At 49.3% G+C, this 17,103-nt stretch overlaps 1 protein-coding gene across 1 annotated transcript in view; it reads left to right on the top strand.

The window, feature by feature from the left end:
* LOC110576996 (O-acyltransferase like protein-like) overlaps positions 1-17,103 on the top strand; it is a 60,914-nt gene that overhangs the window by 42,010 nt on the left and 1,801 nt on the right. The window contains exons 9-13 of the mRNA XM_021686230.1: positions 2,245-2,410; positions 4,040-4,119; positions 10,708-10,821; positions 12,575-12,707; positions 15,202-15,388. Of these exons, the coding sequence (XP_021541905.1) occupies positions 2,245-2,410; positions 4,040-4,119; positions 10,708-10,821; positions 12,575-12,707; positions 15,202-15,388 (680 nt within the window). The remainder of the gene's footprint in view (positions 1-2,244; positions 2,411-4,039; positions 4,120-10,707; positions 10,822-12,574; positions 12,708-15,201; positions 15,389-17,103) is intronic.

Raw genomic sequence — 17,103 nt, 5'->3', positions numbered from 1 at the left:
GCTTTTTTGCACTTAATGATTAATGTTGGCGTGTCTCTCTCTCTGCATGAAAGGACCTCACTGACTTCAAAGGTTGCCTGGGATGGTGATGTGTGGGTGGGCTGTTAGGAGTTTAACCTGTCCCCATTAATGGGCATGGTGGTAATTCCAAGTTTTTGCTATCTTAGACAATAATACAGTGTCTCTACATTTTTGTGCACTGTTGTGAACATGTTTGTGGGTAAATTCCTACAAGTAGAATTGGTAGTTTGGTGCATCTAACATTTGGATGGACGTTTTCTGATTTACCTTCCCGCCCACCAGGTGTGAGAATGCCTGCTTCTCACACCTCTTACAACAGCCGAAGTTGTACTTTTTAATCTTTGAAAACCTTGACTTTAAATCTTCCAGAAGCTTGGACAAAAATGAAGAGCATTTACATTTACCTGATGCTTTCGATGTTTCCCACTGTTTTCGTACTGATCTCATTTGGTTCTCAAAAAATCTCAGGAGGCAGGAATCATGAGCCTCCTTAAAATAAGGAATTACTATTGCCCCTTTTCCATAGAAGAGGGAAGAGGGAAGTTATATGATGTTCTCAGTATGAAAATTTAGATAAAACTAGAACGCCCATTTCTGTAGCTTTGCTCCTCAAGGTGAGACCCACCCCAGCAGCCTCTGCCTCGCCCCCGCGGGCCCCAACTCAGAGGCTGCGCTGGGGAGGACGATGCCCGGACCCTGCTCCCTTCTGAGGGCATCTGACCTGAACTGTGGTTCTGAGGGGAGCAGGGGGTTGACTTACTCTCCCCGGGGAGGTGACAGATGGTGGGAAGGGAGGCTTGGGAGGCCTGTGGGAGCAGCTGCAGGGCAGCCTGGTCAGATGGCTAATGTGGCAGGGCCCAGGCCTGGGGAGGGCTCCATGGCTGTTGTCTGAGCTGATCGGGGGAGACACGTCTTGGCACCGTCGGCAGCCCTTTCTGTCTGACTGCGATCTGCAATTGCCACCTGCTCCCTGCATGCGCACAGCCCTCCAGCCTGCCAGACACATGCTAGGAAGGATGCTATCACCGTGGGGGGGCCGGGAGGCCAACAGGCCCGGGGCCCGTGCAGACCAGAGGCTGGGTGCTGCCCCCGCCCACCCCGGAGTCCTACCCTTCTCATCTGTGACAGCCCACCCCGCACCCTGGTGCCCCCACTGAAATGTTTGGAGACACTGCTGGGCCATGTGCTCTGCTCTGAATTTCTAAATGTGTTCTCTTAAAAGATGGCTGGGGTCCTAGCTCACCCAGAATCCATGCCAGGACCGTGTCCCTCTCCCCGCTACAACCTCACTTCTAAACTCGAGGCCAGTGAGGTCCCATAGGTAGCCACCCGACAGGTGGCCCACGGACGTGTGGGCGAGTAGTAAATGTACACACTGGATTCGAAAGATGTAGTCAAAGAAGAAAGGATGTTAATCAGCTCACTAACTTTTTAGATTGATTACCTATTGAAATAATATTTTGGATACATTGAGCTCTATAAGGTACAGTATTAAAATTCATTGTAGCTGTTTCTTTCTTTCTTTTTTTTTTTTTTTACAATTTTATTTATTTATTGGACAGACAGAGAGCGAGCACAAGCAGGGCGAGCGGCAGGCAGAGGGAGAAGCAGGCTCCCCGCCGAGCAGGGAGCCCCGTGCGGGACTCGCTCCCAGGGTGACAAACGTGGCTGCTAGAATGTGTACACTAGGTGGCAGATGTGGCTCCAATTCTGTTTCTAAAGGACACCTGTGCCTTTTTTCCCATCATCTTTGTAGCTACTTCAGGTCCTGCTTGGGACGAGGTGGGGTATGAAGGGAGGGAGGGAAAAATAAAGAACAGGAACCGATGTCTGATCTCAGCACTGCGGTAATGGCTGGGCCACCTTGGACAAATCGCCCACACTTAGAGCTCTCATTTCCCCACCAGTAAAATGCACGTAGTGTTTCCCTGAAGGAGTGTTCCGAGGGTTAGAAGTATCTGAGAAGCTCCTAGCACAGTGGCCAACATGCTCCACTTGCTCAATGACTAATAGTATTTTTGCATCCACAGCACTGGAGCTGGCTCAGGGTTGGGGGCTCATGATTTTTTACCCAGGAATGTGGGAGTGTTTGCGGTGTGGCCGGGGAGCTGGTCGCCCACCCAGTACAATCTGGTTTGGAGCATCTCTCTCGCTCACTCGCCCAGGGGACCGAATGGAACCACTGTGGAGAGTGACCTTCTCTCCCCCGGCTCTCCCTGCCAGATTGCAGCCTCTCCACCTGTATTCCGTGTGCCTGTTGGTTGGCTTGTTCTCTCTTGTTCCCTGGGGACCTGTCTGGGACGTGCCCAAGTTCCACCTGGATAACTGCCGGCAGGCGTGGTGGACAAATCTGCTGTTGCTCAATAATTTCCTGTCGGTCCGAAACGCGGTGAGTCCCCTGTTAGGGGCTAGCGACAGGCAGGTGGGCAGGGGCAAACGCTGGGTCTCCCTTCACGTGGTTTGGTGAACTTTCCAAGGGCCAACCCCAGTCCGATGCCCTTTCTTCTGGCATATTCTGTGGAGTAACAGCGAAGCCATAGTAAGGTGGGCTGCGGGCAGGGAGCCTAGCCCCTTAGGATGGGTGAGCGTTACCAAACCAGTCCTGGCAGGGAGGGTTGCTGTGACAAGCGGAGGGGGGGGGGGAAGTAGAGGGCATTGCCCACCGACCATCGAGGTGCCTGTCCCGGATGCAGCCGGCCTTGCCCCGTCGGGTTCCCGTTCCAGCCCGTGTCACCCCATGGAGAAGGGACACTTTCTTCACCTATAACTGGGACGGAACACTGCACTGCACCTTCGCCGTAATGAATTCTTTTCCATTTCAAGCCACAGCCTTTGTATATGTGGGTGGGGGCTTCCCCAAAGCCCTCCTCTCCTCATAATGACGTTGGAGTAAACGCAAGTGAAATTGCTGTAATTAAATCATGTCACTGACGTTTGCACATGCCTGGAAAGCAAGGCTGACAAGAGAATCGCTAAAGCGTGACTCATCTCTGTGCGTAACTACTTACCAATGGGGTGGCTGCCCTCCATCAGCCAGTGCCTGGCGGCTCGGACAGGGTGTCCGTCCCAGCCTAACTGCCTTCAGAGGGGCCCACGTCTGGGACAGGGCCCATGGAGGACAGGCCGGCCCGTTCGCCCAGATGCAGACTGGCTGGGGCCGTGCGTGGGCAGCGGGGACAAGGACACGAGCCAGCCCCTCTTGGAGGCAAAGCCCGCCTCAGGTCCCTGAAAGCAGAAGTGTGAGGCCTGTCAGGGCTTGAGTCCTCACAGATTTGCCCATCCCGGGAACTTCTTTCTAGCGGGGACAAGGGAAGATGTCACTTGCCCTGGATAAGTCTGGTGGGGGATTGGAGGGAACAAGGAGCCTTTTATCTCTGAAGCCCTGGAGAGAATGGCCCCGGGAATCTCCTCACATTGAAGAAGAAATACAGGTAACTGCCTCCCTCCACACAAAGGCGGACAGCCTCTGCAGCAGGTGGCTTGGGCCAGAGGACCGCCTGTCAGGCTCTCGTGGGAACTCTGGGCCTTCCCAGAAAAGCTCGTCTGGAGCCAGGCCTCCATGCTAAGTGAGCACACTCCTCCCCTGGATGCCGGGAGGGCCGGCAAGGCAGGGAAGAGGGTACAACATGGACTCTGACGGCATTGGTGCCGTCAGAACAACCATGGTTGTTCCTTACATTCGGGTCATGGGATGGCATTGAGCTCCCACGAGGGTGCTGGGAGCTTAGCTCTTACTGCTTTTCTTCAACAAGCGAGAACACTTGCCCGCATTTCCATTTTGTAAGCTGGCAATAATAATCCCCACCACCCAGGCTTGTTCCCGGATTAAATGAGATGGGGTACCTGAAATACCTGGAACTCAGAATTCCTTTCTCTTCCCACGGAAATCCACCACCTGCCCCCCTCCCCACCCCCCGCAGCTGCCCAGTGAATTCCTCCTCCAGCTCCAGAAAGGTGAGACAATGTGGGGTGGCCCATGAGCGAGGGAAAGGGGTCACCTCTGCTCCTCTCGTTTCAGTGTAATGGCTGGTCGTGGTACCTCGCCAACGACTTTCAGTTCCATCTCACCACGCCGGCGATCGTCCTCATCCACGGAAAGTGAGTTTCCCCGGGACAGGTGTGGTCTCCCCGTGGGGTGTCTCCCCGTGGGGTGTCTCCCCGTGGGGTGTCTCCCACGGAACTCTCAGCGAGTCCTACAGTTCTGGGCACAGCAGCCTTTACAGTTTAGGAAACAAACTTTTCAGAACAGTCTGGACACCACATCCTCCACTATTTACCTTCCTCCGCATCCTCCTCTGATCTTTGTCCTACTCGAATCCCACTGTGTTTTTGCAGAGTTGCAATCCGTGTGTATTAATATCCTGTCTCAGCTTTTTCCACTTAACGGTCTTTGTAAACATTGCCACATAGCGACACGATCTGCATACTTGTCAGTTTTCAGAGTAATAAACCATTTTTGTGGTTGGCCATCTAGGTTAGGTCCAGTTTGTCATGACTCCAAATGACCCCTCGATGACTGTCTTTGAACATACTACGTTTCCACTCTTCTTCATTTCCGTGGGGCCCTATTTCAAGGTGGAATTACTAGGTCAGAGGGTAGGCACAATTTGGGGGTGCTTGTTAGATATTGTGTGATTATTCTCCAGAAAGAGGGAGGTAATTTACAGTGCCCCAAGCAATGCATCAGTGTACCTGTTCCCCACATCGGATATTTATTACCTTAATTTTTGTTAGTTCTAGAAAAGCTTAAGGCCTCAATAATTCATGAGGAGACTTATAGCTTGGGGATTATCCATGCCATATTTTATTTTTTTATATAATTTTTAAAAGATTTTATTCATTTATTTGAGAGAGAGAGAGAAAGAGAGAGAGCACAAGCAGGGGGAGTGGCAGGCAGAGGGAGAAGGAGAAGCAGACTCCCCGCTGAGCAGGGAGCCTGATGTGGGACTTGATCCCGGGACCCTGGGATCATGACCTGAGTTGAAACCAGACGCTTAACTGACTGAGCCACCCAGGCGCCCCTCCATGCCATATTTTAAAAGATGTTTCTTTTTTTGTTAAAATACATGTTCTATTTAAGAAACATTGGAAGGTAATAGGATGAGGAGAGGGGAAAACCATCACCCTCAACCCATCCCTCGCTCAGGGAGAAGTGAATTCCATGTTAATATCTTCGTGTTTATTTTTCCAATCTTTTTTTCTGCATAGCTTTTTATATATGAAAGGATTCTGTATCTACACATTAGTATCTTTCTTCTAATAGTTTTATGACATAAGCAATTTCTTATATTATTTTACTTCTAAGTAAATATAATTTTAATGTGTGCATCACATTCCATTCCATGAATGAACTCTAGTTTACTTATACCTTCCCCTATTGTTAAACACTTGGATTATTTCTGATTTTATGCTTTTATAAATAACAGTCTGATCAATATTTTCATGGTAACCATTTTTCTCCAACTCTGATATTTCTTTAGAATGCATATCTTAAAGGGGAATTACTAGGTCAGAGAGCATGAATGTGTTCTAGGCTCTTGAAGCATAATGACAAATTGCTTTCCTTAAAGGTCTATCAATATTCAGTCCTCTGGCCATCTAATTGCACTGTTGCCAACATGGAATGTTAATAATAAAACAAAACAGGGGCGCCTGGGTGGCTCAGATGGTTAACCGTCTGCCTTCGGCTCAGGTCATGATCCCAGGGTCCTGGGATCGAGTCCTGCATCGGGCTCACTGCTACGCGGGGAGCCTGCTTCTCCCTCTGCCTCTGCCTCTCTCTCTCTCTCTCTCTCTCTCTCTGACTCTCATGAATGAATAAAACATTTAAAAAAATAATAATAAAACGAAACAAAATACAAACCTTGTTATTTTGATATGTAAGAAAACATTCATTTTTCACATCTAACTTGCAAGTCTTCAATTACTAGGGGTGCAGCTGAGTTCCAAATATGTGTTGACCAGCTCTGCATCATGGTTTCCTGTTAATGCTCTCTGTAGGACAGACCTTTAAACCCCAGGCTGACCCAGGATGTTGCCCATTCCAGCCACATGTGAACATTCATGCATCCTGGGCAAGGGAAATGCATTCTAATTTTTTTAAGATTTATTTATTTATTAAAGAGTTTATGTATTTATTTGACAGATTGAGAGAGACAGAGAGAGCACAAGCAGGGGGAGCAGCAGAAGGAGAAGGAGAAGCAGGCTCCCGGCTGAGCAGGGAGCCCGATGCGGGGCTCGATCCCAGGACCCTGGGATCATGACCTGAGCTGAAGGCAGACGCTTAAAGACTGAGCCACCCAGGCGCCCCAAGAGTTATTTATTTTAGAGAGAGAGAGAGAGAATCCTAATTTTAACTTAATTAAGAATTAAGCACCTAAAAAAAAAGGAAAATCTGCTTTTTCACATATCTTAAATACACCCTGCTTTCTAACTTTAAATGCAAAGAGGTGTTTGTTAGTTTTACTAATCATTAAAAAAAAAAAAATGTTCCATGGATTTCACTAAGCACAAAGGCAGTTTGCTGGGATCGTGAGTTTGGTCAAAAGACATGGGTTCAAATCATGACTGGTAAGTCACTAGCTAGGGGACCTAGGGTAAGTTGCTAGACTCTCATCTTCAATTTTTGTCTCTATAAAATGAGCTGGTAGTGCTTCACATCAGGGTTGGAGGACAAAGCAAGATCATACACATGGGAACCAGCACAGAGCTTGCCTGTCAGTAATGTGCGACCACATGTCACTCAGCTACCTGTTATTTGAGATGCCATGTCATCGTCATTGTCCCCAGCTGCTGTCCCCAAGCAGGGGCGGCCCCTTGCCCTCCCAGTCTCGCAGGGACTGGGGGAAGGGTGGCTGGATAAGCCACTGTGAGTGTCTGTTCCTCCCCTAAACCCATTTAGGGGTGGCCATCTCCCTATCTTCTCTGCTCCATCCCTATTCCACAGACGGTCCCCTTATCTGGGCAATCAGTCCCCTTCTTTGGCTTCTCTAAATACCCTTTCCAGAAGGTATTGGTGTGGAGCAGATGTTAACAAAGGCCTCCCACATTGAAGGGTCTGAGGTCCTCTTGCTTAGCCTCACCCCCTCCTCCACACTTCATGTTTCACCCCTTCTTAGTTCCACTCCTCTGAGGTGGGTGAGAGGGCGTGGAGACATGAACAAATGCCCGATGCTGGGGGGGCGGGGGGGGTGTCTGTCTCTGTATGATTGCTGTGGGGAGAGCAGGGAGGTCCAAGTGCTCCCCGGCCCAGTCTCCTGAAACAAAAGCATCTGAATCGAACGGCCTATTTTCTCAGAGTGGGGGTTGGGGTGTGAGGAGTGCACTTTTTTTTTTTTAAAGATTTTATTTAGTTATTTGACAGAGAGAGACAGAGAGAGAGAGGGAACACAAGCAGGGGGAGTGGGAGAGGGAGAGGGAGAAGCAGGCTCCCGGCAGAGCAGGGAGCCCGATGCGGGGCTCGATCCCGGGACCCCGGGATCATGACCGGAGCCGAAGGCAGACGCTTAACGACTGAGCCACCCAGGCGCCCCGGGGAGTGCAATTTTTGATAGCATAACAGAACTGATACAAGCATATGAGATTGAAATAAAATCTGGTAATGAGATGGAAATGAGATCTAATAATCACATGGCTATTTGTTTGGGAAATGGAGATTTAAAAAATTAACTCTGAACATCCTCTGGTAGAAAGACCTACCACTCGATGCCTGCCTAATTGATACTCACATCTCCCAGGATGAAATCACTGAGGGTGGTGGGAATTAAGAATTAGGGGGACCTCCTCCCCTCACCCTACCATGGATCAGGCAAGGAAGGTGGAGAGGAGGTAAAGGTGGCTTTGGGATGCTGCCCAAGTCTCCACCCCCTACCCCTCCCCGGCCCCTTAGAAAGGGTGGGCTGATTCCCCGAGCACTCCTGGGTCACTGAGCTCTCCTGCTGCTAGGGGAGGGGCTCCCTGAGCAGCAGCTGAGACCTGCTCAGGCCCACAGGGCCTCCCCTGGGGTGGACTCTCCCTCCCACAAGGCAGTCAAACCCTGAGAGCTCCCTCAGGGGAGGGGGAGCTGCTGGGCCCGGCAGAGCCGGGCTGACCCGTTCTCTGTTCTCTGGTGCTGTCACAGGCCTCGGCTCTGTGCTGGACCGTGGCTGCTCGAAGGGCTCCGGAGTCCTTGGCAAGTGCCTGCAGGACCAGGTGGATCAGGTGTGAGGCCGCAGCAGGCCCGGCAGCCCTGGCAGAGGAGAAAGGGCAAGCCTCTACAGGCTTCCTCAGGGTGGCATTTGCAGCAGGATGTGTCCAAGTATTTAGTGAAGAAAGAGCAAGAGAAATCCTGTAGGGAATCCTGGCCAGGATGCTGGGGGCTGACAGGCTTGCAAGGAAGACACTCAGCCATTCTGCTATTCCTTCCTCCTCTTGGGCTATGGCCCCTGAATGGACCTTTTTGAGGGACCATCCCTCTTGAGAAAATGGGGATGGTGGTCAGTGCTTGAAGCTCTGGGACTTTCTCAATCCCGCTGGCCCAGGAGTAGTCCCCTCAACAAGCCAGAAAATATAGCCACTAACCTGAGTTGGCAGAGGGAAGCCTTTGGCACTGGGCCATTTGTGCTGTGGTCAAAGGCCCTGATTAGCGGCTCAGGGCTCCGGAGGACAAAGGACTAACAGGAGGTAAGGCGGGGCATGTGTCTGTTTTGGCCCCTATGCGTATTCGCTTGCTGCGGCTGCCATGACAAAACCATACACTGGGTGGCTTAAACAGAAATTTATCTCCTCATGGCTCTGGGGATTAGAAGTCTAAGATCATGGTGTCAGCAGGGTTGGTTTCTTCTGAAGCCTCTCCCCATGTCTTCACATGATCTTCTCTCTGTGGTTGCCCGAGTCTTAACCTCCTCTTCTCAGAAAGGCACCGGCCAGATTGACTGAGGACCCATCCCAATGACCTCATTTCACCTTAATTATCAATTTAAAGACCTTATCTCCAAATAGAGTCACATTCTGAGGTGCTGGAAGTTGGAATTTGAGGGGACACAATCCAGCCCATAACAGTCTATGTCAGGACACTTTATTCATTTTATTATAGCGGTGGTTAGCCAGGGGAGACTTGTCTGACTCCTGAGAGGAGGTGCCACAGATTGGGCTCAAGTCCCCCAAGGAGTTAAACAAATATTTACTTGGGTGGATGTGGGTTTTTATTGGATGGCCTGACTGGATGACTTACCACCCGCCTAAGACAATGAATTCTTAGTACTCCCCAACTCTAGACCTACTGGGGACTTACTTGAATGTCCTTGTGACTTAGGAGCCCTGGCCCCAATGTCAGCATCTTTCCTAGAGGCTGTCGTGGAAGACAGATTTCAATCCCTCAGCTAAAAACCAGCCCTATCCAAGCTTGCCGCCATGCAACTAGACTTAGCTTCTAAATGGTGCGAGGTAAAAAAGGTAAGGTTTTTCTTTAGAGAACACACTCATATAGAATGCTAGTAATTCAAGGACGGCAGAACTAGATGGTCTGGCAAATGGCACAGTAAATAGACAGCATCGTTGTCATAACTTCCCAGCCCACGCTCACAGCAGACGTTACTAATCAATCACAGCACCACTGAGCTAACTAACCCTTCTCCATTCCAAGCATTAACACTAAACTAGAATTGGCACTCTGGATTAAAATCGTTTGCTCCCTGCATCACTCATGATATACGAATGGTACCTTATCCCTTCTGCATGAAGAACCATGGCAACTTCAAGCAGTGGAATGGGCTGGTCGGAGGCATCATCCAGACAGGGTTGTGCCTGGACAGTCTTGCACCTGTGTTTGACATTTCTTCTCTACCACTGCAGATCGTCTTGGTCCCAGCCCTCACAATTCTGAGTAGGTGCAACCAGACATTGCCTTACTCTGAGCCTGTGTCTCTAAATCTCATTCCCTGCCCCAGAACCTCCTACATACTATAGCTGGGACTCCTTCAGGACTTCTCTTGGCCTTAAACATGCGTAGTCCCTAAGTGTGACGGCACTGACATTTGTGGGGCCACCCTTGACCCATGGGGGATAGAAGACACTAGAAAAGGCTTCTTTCTTTCATATCCCAAGACAGCTTTCAGGTGCATTTCATAAGGGTCCATAGAACATTCTGGAAGAATGGAGCGTTAGTCACTTTCATAGTGCATCCTTGTATTAGCTTTCCCTGCTTCCCTGTCCCACACCCCATCCCTCATTCCTAACCCCATATCAGCTGCCAGCACCCAGATATTTGTCTCAGATTGCATCTGGGTGGGGGGAAGAATCCCTGGCCCCCCCTTATGCTATTCCCCTCCCTGCACCCCCCGGACCTGACAGTCATTTCTCTCCTAAATCAACCACCACTTATATCCATATAGTGCCTCGTGGGTCGCAAGGGACATTCCCAAGCATGGTCTCATGTTGAGCTGCATGGTAAATTCCAGGGTGAAGATGAGGAAATTCAAGTTCAAGGTCCTGCCGAGGGTCGCACAGCCAGTCAACGGTCAAGTCTAAAGGCTAACCCAGTTCTCTAACGCCAGCCCACTCTGCCACGGCTGCCCCCACAGCAGCCTCTCTCAATGGCAGCCCTAGCAGGAAGTGCCTCTGATTGCCAAGCTTTCAAATCTTTCGTGGCCACAGATTTTGCGGTGACGGAAACTGAAGAGCGCTTCTGTCCATGCCCTCTCTTTGCAGAAGTAAACATGTCCTTGTCCTCCTCGGGGCCATGCTGTTCTTGGCGTCTTTCACCGCCACAGCTCTGCTCACACTGGCTCATAGCCTTCCGGTCGCAGCTCCGTCGGAAGCAAGGTAACCCGCAGTTCCCAGCCTGCTGCTCTCGGCTTCCCTGCCCTCCGAAGGGCCAGGACCTCCCAGGGAGGGCTGCTCAATGAGTGCCGGCCTCTTGGCGCTATGTGCATTGGCTCGTGGAAAAACTGGGTGGGAAATGTTCAGCCTGGATGGGAATATTGATTGCGTTTTTGTTTCCAAACTTCCGAACCTTTCAACTTGCAGAGGGGCGGGGTGGGGGGGGGGGCGGCGGGTAGTTCTCTGAAAGTTCGGGGAACACACACGGCTGCCCATTGAAATGCTTCTTGGAGGAGAGGAGCGCCCCCATGTGGCCGTATTGGGTTTCTCCTTCAGTGGCGAACTTGTGCTTGGAAGCTCTTATTATTGGCTGGAGAGACGGAAATTTAAGGAAGTTGGGGTTATCCCTTGAAAGTCACAGGGCCGGTAAGTGGCACAGGTGTGAGTGGAAGCTAGGATCTTACCCACTATGCTCTTTGGCCTCCCCAGTGAGGTATAGATAACGATTCTTCCTTATAACCACCCGGGGTATCACATGCGGAGAAGTGGTCCGATTTCCTGCTAATCTCTTCCCAGCGCAGCAGGCAGAGTGATAGATAGAAATGGCAATCAGATCCTGTCAGTCACCTTCTCAAATTCCTCCCGTGGCTGCCCGGTGCTCTCAGAGTAAAATCCCTGTCTGACCTCATCTATCACTCGCCTATGTGCTGACTCTGGGCCAGCCACACTGGCCTTCTTACCTCCACGCACCCAGCATGCTCCCTCCTCAGGCCTTTGCACTTGCTGTTCCCTCACACTAGAATGCTTTTCCTTTAGAATCTAGATCTTGGCGGGGCTTTCCTACAGGTGTCAGTACAAATGTCATTTCTCAGAGCGGCCTTCGCTGACCTCCCGATGTAAAATAGCCCTGAGCCATGTCTGGTACAGTGCTTACCGTGTATTTGTGAGGGGAATGAAGGAATGAATGAAGACACCTCAGGTTTTTTGATCATGGGAGCACCATGCCCTTCCCGCCATGCCCTCGTTTTCCGTGGGCACTGCCAGGTGACTGAGGAAGAAGCTCATTCCCGTCTAGCCCAGCGGTTCTCAATTCTGGAAGCACATGAGACTCACCTGGGGAGCTTTTAAATCCAAGGATGCTTCCAGCAAGTACCGTCTTAGACCCCCTGAATCACAATCTCCAGGGACATGGCCCAAGCAACGGAATTCTGTAAGAGCTTCCACGACGAGGTTCACTCCCGAGAACCAGGTTTTTAGAACTATCCTGATGTACCAGCTACCAGAAACAACTATTTAAAAGGAACACGGTCGTCATATTTCCTCAGGATCCAGGGTGGAGGGGCCCAAGGGAATTTGGAATTTTAGCAAGCCAGCTTGGTCTAAGGCGTTACTGTTTGTGGATCATTAGTGAGGAAATGAACAAATGTGCCCCACATTTTCTTTCAGACTTGATGATTGCACCAATGGACATCTGAGAGATTCCTTTTTTCAGGTCCAAATCAAACAGACCCTTTTGCCTTCTGTTCTTGTGTTTTGTTTTGTTTTGTTTTTTTAAGATTTTATTTATTTATTTGAGAGAGAGAATGAGAGACAGAGAGCACGAGAGGGAAGAGAGTCAGAGGGAGAAGCAGACCCCCCGCTGAGCAGGGAGCCCGATGCGGGACTCGATCCAGGGACTCCAGGATCATGACCTGAGCCGAAGGCAGTCGCTTAATCAACTGAGCCACCCAGGCGCCCATGTTCTTGTGTTTTTCAGTGAAAATGTGACTGTGTTGTATTTCTCGGAGTATTACACTAAGCCCTACTGCAGATACGGGCCATTCCTCGTGGGCCTCTTTCTGAGCATTTTCATGCACCAAAACCACCAGGCAAACATTCTTAAAACCAAGGTAAGCTTGCCCCATACCTCACTGTAAGGGCTGGGTCTGCTTGGGACTGGAGTGGCCCATTTGGCCAGGCTCGTCAAAAGCCATGGGCAGGAATCAGACTGCTCAGTACTTTATTGGGCTGTGGTGTGTTAGCAATGTTTCTTGGTGCTAGAGAATAAGAGAGACCTTATTTTCTTGCCAGAGCCTGATTCTCTGCTTTCCTCACTGAGTGCCTTTAAGAAAGCTCCAGAACTGAAACACAGTGGTGTTCCATCCATTGGAGTCTTGGTACAAACCCAGAGAACTCACTGATATGGGAAAAACATACCCAGTGAGTTTTTGCACCGGCAAGGCCCTCTTCTGGAAGGGCATAGTTACTTTTTAATAGCACATGCTCCTTGGTTTCTATAGACAGGATTCTTGGTCAGATTCAATGGCTCCAAATGGGCATCAAGACACAAGGTGTCTAAGGGGAAAGAAGCTGTCACTTTGTCTTCCAGGTAAAATTGCTTCCCTGGCTCCTTTGTGGTTAATCATTCTGGTTCGCCATCCAACCTCATTACTCAAGCCGGAAGCCTGTGTTCATCTTTGACACGTCCTCCTCATTGACCCCTCCTCCCAGGCAGTCCTTCACCAAGCCCCCCTATTGTTTCTTTTGCTGTCCTCTTAGCCTGTCCAACTAACCTCACTGAAGCTCTTCTCATCTCTTGCCTGGACTTCTTGTCTTGTCCATCTCAAATCCACCCTTGGGGCAATCTATTTAAAACACTACCTTGGTGTTGCCTTTGAACTGTGCAAAAGCTCTTCATATGGCTTTCATTGACCCATAAGACCTTGAGGGTAGACTATGTCTTACTTATTTCTGAATCTCCAACATCTGGTTCTGAAATCACTGAAGGCACTTAATAGATGAATGAATGAAAGATAATGTGCTTTTCAATGGACGAAGGGCCAAGAATTCCTTTGCACTATTAGGGTACAGTGATAGCCCCAAATCTTCTCTGCTAAACCCTACCTTTGTTTGCCTAGGTCTTGTGGGTACCTCACCTAGATGCTTCGGAGAAGAGGCCCTTGTCTTTGGAAAATCTTGTGTTGCTCGCGGTAGCAACAGGAGGAGATAGGGCTTCACTAGACAGAATGGATGTACAAGGGCTACATGACTTTTCCTGTAGGTTGGAGTTTCCCCTAAAAATGCACAATTCAGTTGTAGATTACAAGCAGAGTGCCATTATGTCATCCAGGTTCCAGAGTGCCCAGGGAGCAGAGGGGAAACCTAAGACGATGACAGAGCATTTGTGAACACTCCACAGGTTGAGTTAGGACCAGGGAATATGAAGCCAGAACACAGGTCAAGCTGAGCTGGAGAAACAAGGTAGAAGGGATGGGTAGACCAAAATTAAACCTCTAGAAGCCAGAAAATAAGAACACAGAGTCCAAGCTTGAGGCAGCTGGGGCCAATGCCCTATGCTAGGAATGAGACGAGGTAGGGTGCATTATCAGTGAAAGAGTGAAGGGGATCCTAGCCTAAAAGAGGGGGCTTGTGGAGACCCCCCAAGGAAATGCCTTTACTCCCATGTAGCCAGAGCCTAGCACAGGGATCTGAGGCCAAGGAGGGGAGAGCTTCTCTTTAGAGACTAGACAGTAGACTGATAAGATGCTAGTTCATTCATCATAGCAACTTGGGAACTGGAACAGAGAAGCAAGAGAGATTCTTAGAAGACAGGTGTGAGTCTAAAAAGGTCAAGTGAGGTGACATAAGATCTAAGATCTTGAACTGAACCCAATAATAGAATTTAACCCATGGGGCTCTTCTCTGAGCTGGAAAGTTCTCCGTTCTCCCATTCCTGCTGCCATTTTATGAGCCCAGTGACTAGGGTGCAGCCCAGGGACAGACCTGAGCCAAAAGCCCTTGCATTGCTGGTGGGCACGGAACCAATGCAGGAGCCTTATTAGGTTAAGGAACAGAATGGGAGGTCAGAGGTGGGTCAGAACATTATCTTTTCTTTTTTCCCTTCTAACTTTCGTTTAATAGTTATTTGAGATTCACAGCAAGTTGCAAAAATAGTACAGAAGGTCTTATGTACCATTGACCCAGCTTCTTTCACTGGTAACATGCAACCAAGAAATTGACATCAGCACAATCCATAGGTCTTGGAGCCACCAGTTTTATGGGCACTCAGTTGTGTGTGTATATAGTTTTGGGCAATTTTAGCACATGGAGAGTGGTGTAACCACTACCACAAGCAAGGCACACGACTCTGCTGTCACCACAATGATCTCCCTTGTGCTAACTCTTTACGGTCACGCCCCCCACTCTCCCCTACCCCACCCCAACCCTAGCCCCTCATAACCACTAGTCTGAACCTTCTCTTTTTGTCAAAGTTGGGCACTGATGGAGGTTTACAAATAGATACCTGAAGTGACACTAAAAAGAGAAAAAACTGAATTAGTGCAAAAGGAAGTAAATATGCCATGTCCACAATGGGCTTGACCCACGTCGCTCCTTTCCCCGTAGGTGCAGGCCATGCTGGGGTGGATTTGCTCCCTGTCTACCCTGTTCATAGTGGTCGCCCTGGCGTACGTGGTGGATGACGCCCCTGCCACCTCCTCGCCGGCCGCTGTTCTGTACCAGGCCCTCCACCGGACCCTGTGGGCGGCGGCCGTGGGCTGGGTCATGCTGGCATGTCGGGAAGGCTACGGAGGTATGATGAGGCACAGGCTGTTGCTCATGGGCTCATGCTGTGTCCCTTTAAAGACGACAAACGTGAAAACATGGCGTACACAGAGGGGCTTTTTTATTTGCTGGAGTGGTTGGTGAATGACTGATAATTGACTCAAAAACAGCGACTTGTTTATGTCCTGGGGGAGAACTGCCCGCATATTCTGTTTTAGATTTTTACCCTGGTTTATGTGCAAATGCAGGTTCTGAAAGAAAAATCTGCAGCCTTTCCAATGAAGCTAGTTTCGAAGCTGGAGGAGGAAGACAGGGTCACGCAGTGAGAACAAAATACCAGTGCTGGAGACAAAAGTTCTGGTCGCACTCACCCTGGGCCTCAGTTTCCTTACCTAAGGCTATATAGACTGAGTAATTCCCAAGATCCCCTCAGCCCTTTGATAAGCGGGGAAACTGTCTCTACTGAGTCCGGCTGTCAATGTGTGGAAAAGTCAAGCAGAAGGGGCTTAAATGGAAAGAAAGGGATTTTCTCCAGATTAGAAATGTCTAGTTGTAGAAAAATTAAGTCGGCAAAGAGCACAGGTAAACCAAACACAAAAGAACATTCCTAAAGCAAACAATATCCTGTTCATGTTGCGAGCTACAATTTGGCTCCAGCCAACTACTAATCACATTGACTTAATGTTGTTAATTCAGATATTTTTGGTTTTATAGTTTTATGGTCACTCTATTATCTTTTTTTAAGATTTTATTTTTAAGTAATCTCCACACCCAACCTGGGGCTCGAACTCACAACACCAAGATCAAGAGTCACGCATTCTACCGACTGAGGAAAGTGGTAGTCAGGTCATGCAGGGTCTTCACGGCCATGGGGAAAAATTCGGATTTTATTTTAAACGTCATGTAACATCATCTGACCTGTGATTTAAAAGATTACTTTAGATGTTCCATGGAGACTGTAGGACAGCAAGAAGGAGAGCAGAGAGACCAACAGATCCGTTAGGAAGCCACTGTAGCGGTCCATGGAGGAGGAATCCATGGTGGATTCGATGAGGGGGTTTGCGGAGGAGATGGGGAGAAAGGGTTCAATTTGAGATAGGTAGTTTTAAGGATAGATTGGCAGCGCTCTGTGGGATATGGGAGAAAGAACAGAATCTGGGATGGCACCAAAGATTTTGTCCTGAGCAACTGAAACAACTCGAGATGAGGTTCATGGAAAGGAGAGACAGAAGTTTTTTCTTTTTCTTTTTCTTTTCTGTTTTCTTTTCTTTTCTCTCTCTCTCTCGCTTTCCCTCTTTCTTTCTTTTTTTTTTATTATTTATTTTCTTTTTTAAAGGTTGTATTTATTCATTTGAGAGAGAGAGAGCACATGAGAGGGGGGAGGGTCAGATGGAGAAGCAGACTTCCTGCTGAGCAGGGAGACCGATATGGGACTTGATCCTGGGACTCCAGGATCATGACCTGAGCCAAAGGCAGTCGCTTAACCAACTGAGCCACCCAGGTGCCCTTTTTTTTTTTTTGAAGATTTTATTTATTTATTTGACAGAGAGAGAAATCACGAGCAGGGGGAGCGGGAGAGGGAGAAGCAAGCTCCCCGCTGAGGAGGGAGCCCGATGCGGGACTCGATCCCAGCACCCTGGGATCATGACCCAAGCCGAAGGCAGATGCTTAACCATCTGAGCCACCCAGGCGCCCCCTTTCTTTCTTTCTTTCTTTCTTTCTTTCTTTCTTTCTTTCTTTCTT

The sequence above is a fragment of the Neomonachus schauinslandi genome, chromosome 14 (genome assembly GCF_002201575.2).
Source record: "Neomonachus schauinslandi chromosome 14, ASM220157v2, whole genome shotgun sequence".
Taxonomy (NCBI): Eukaryota; Metazoa; Chordata; class Mammalia; order Carnivora; family Phocidae; genus Neomonachus; species Neomonachus schauinslandi.
The sequence above is the reverse complement of the archived record's forward strand: the minus strand, read 5'-3'. Positions and strand labels throughout refer to the sequence as shown.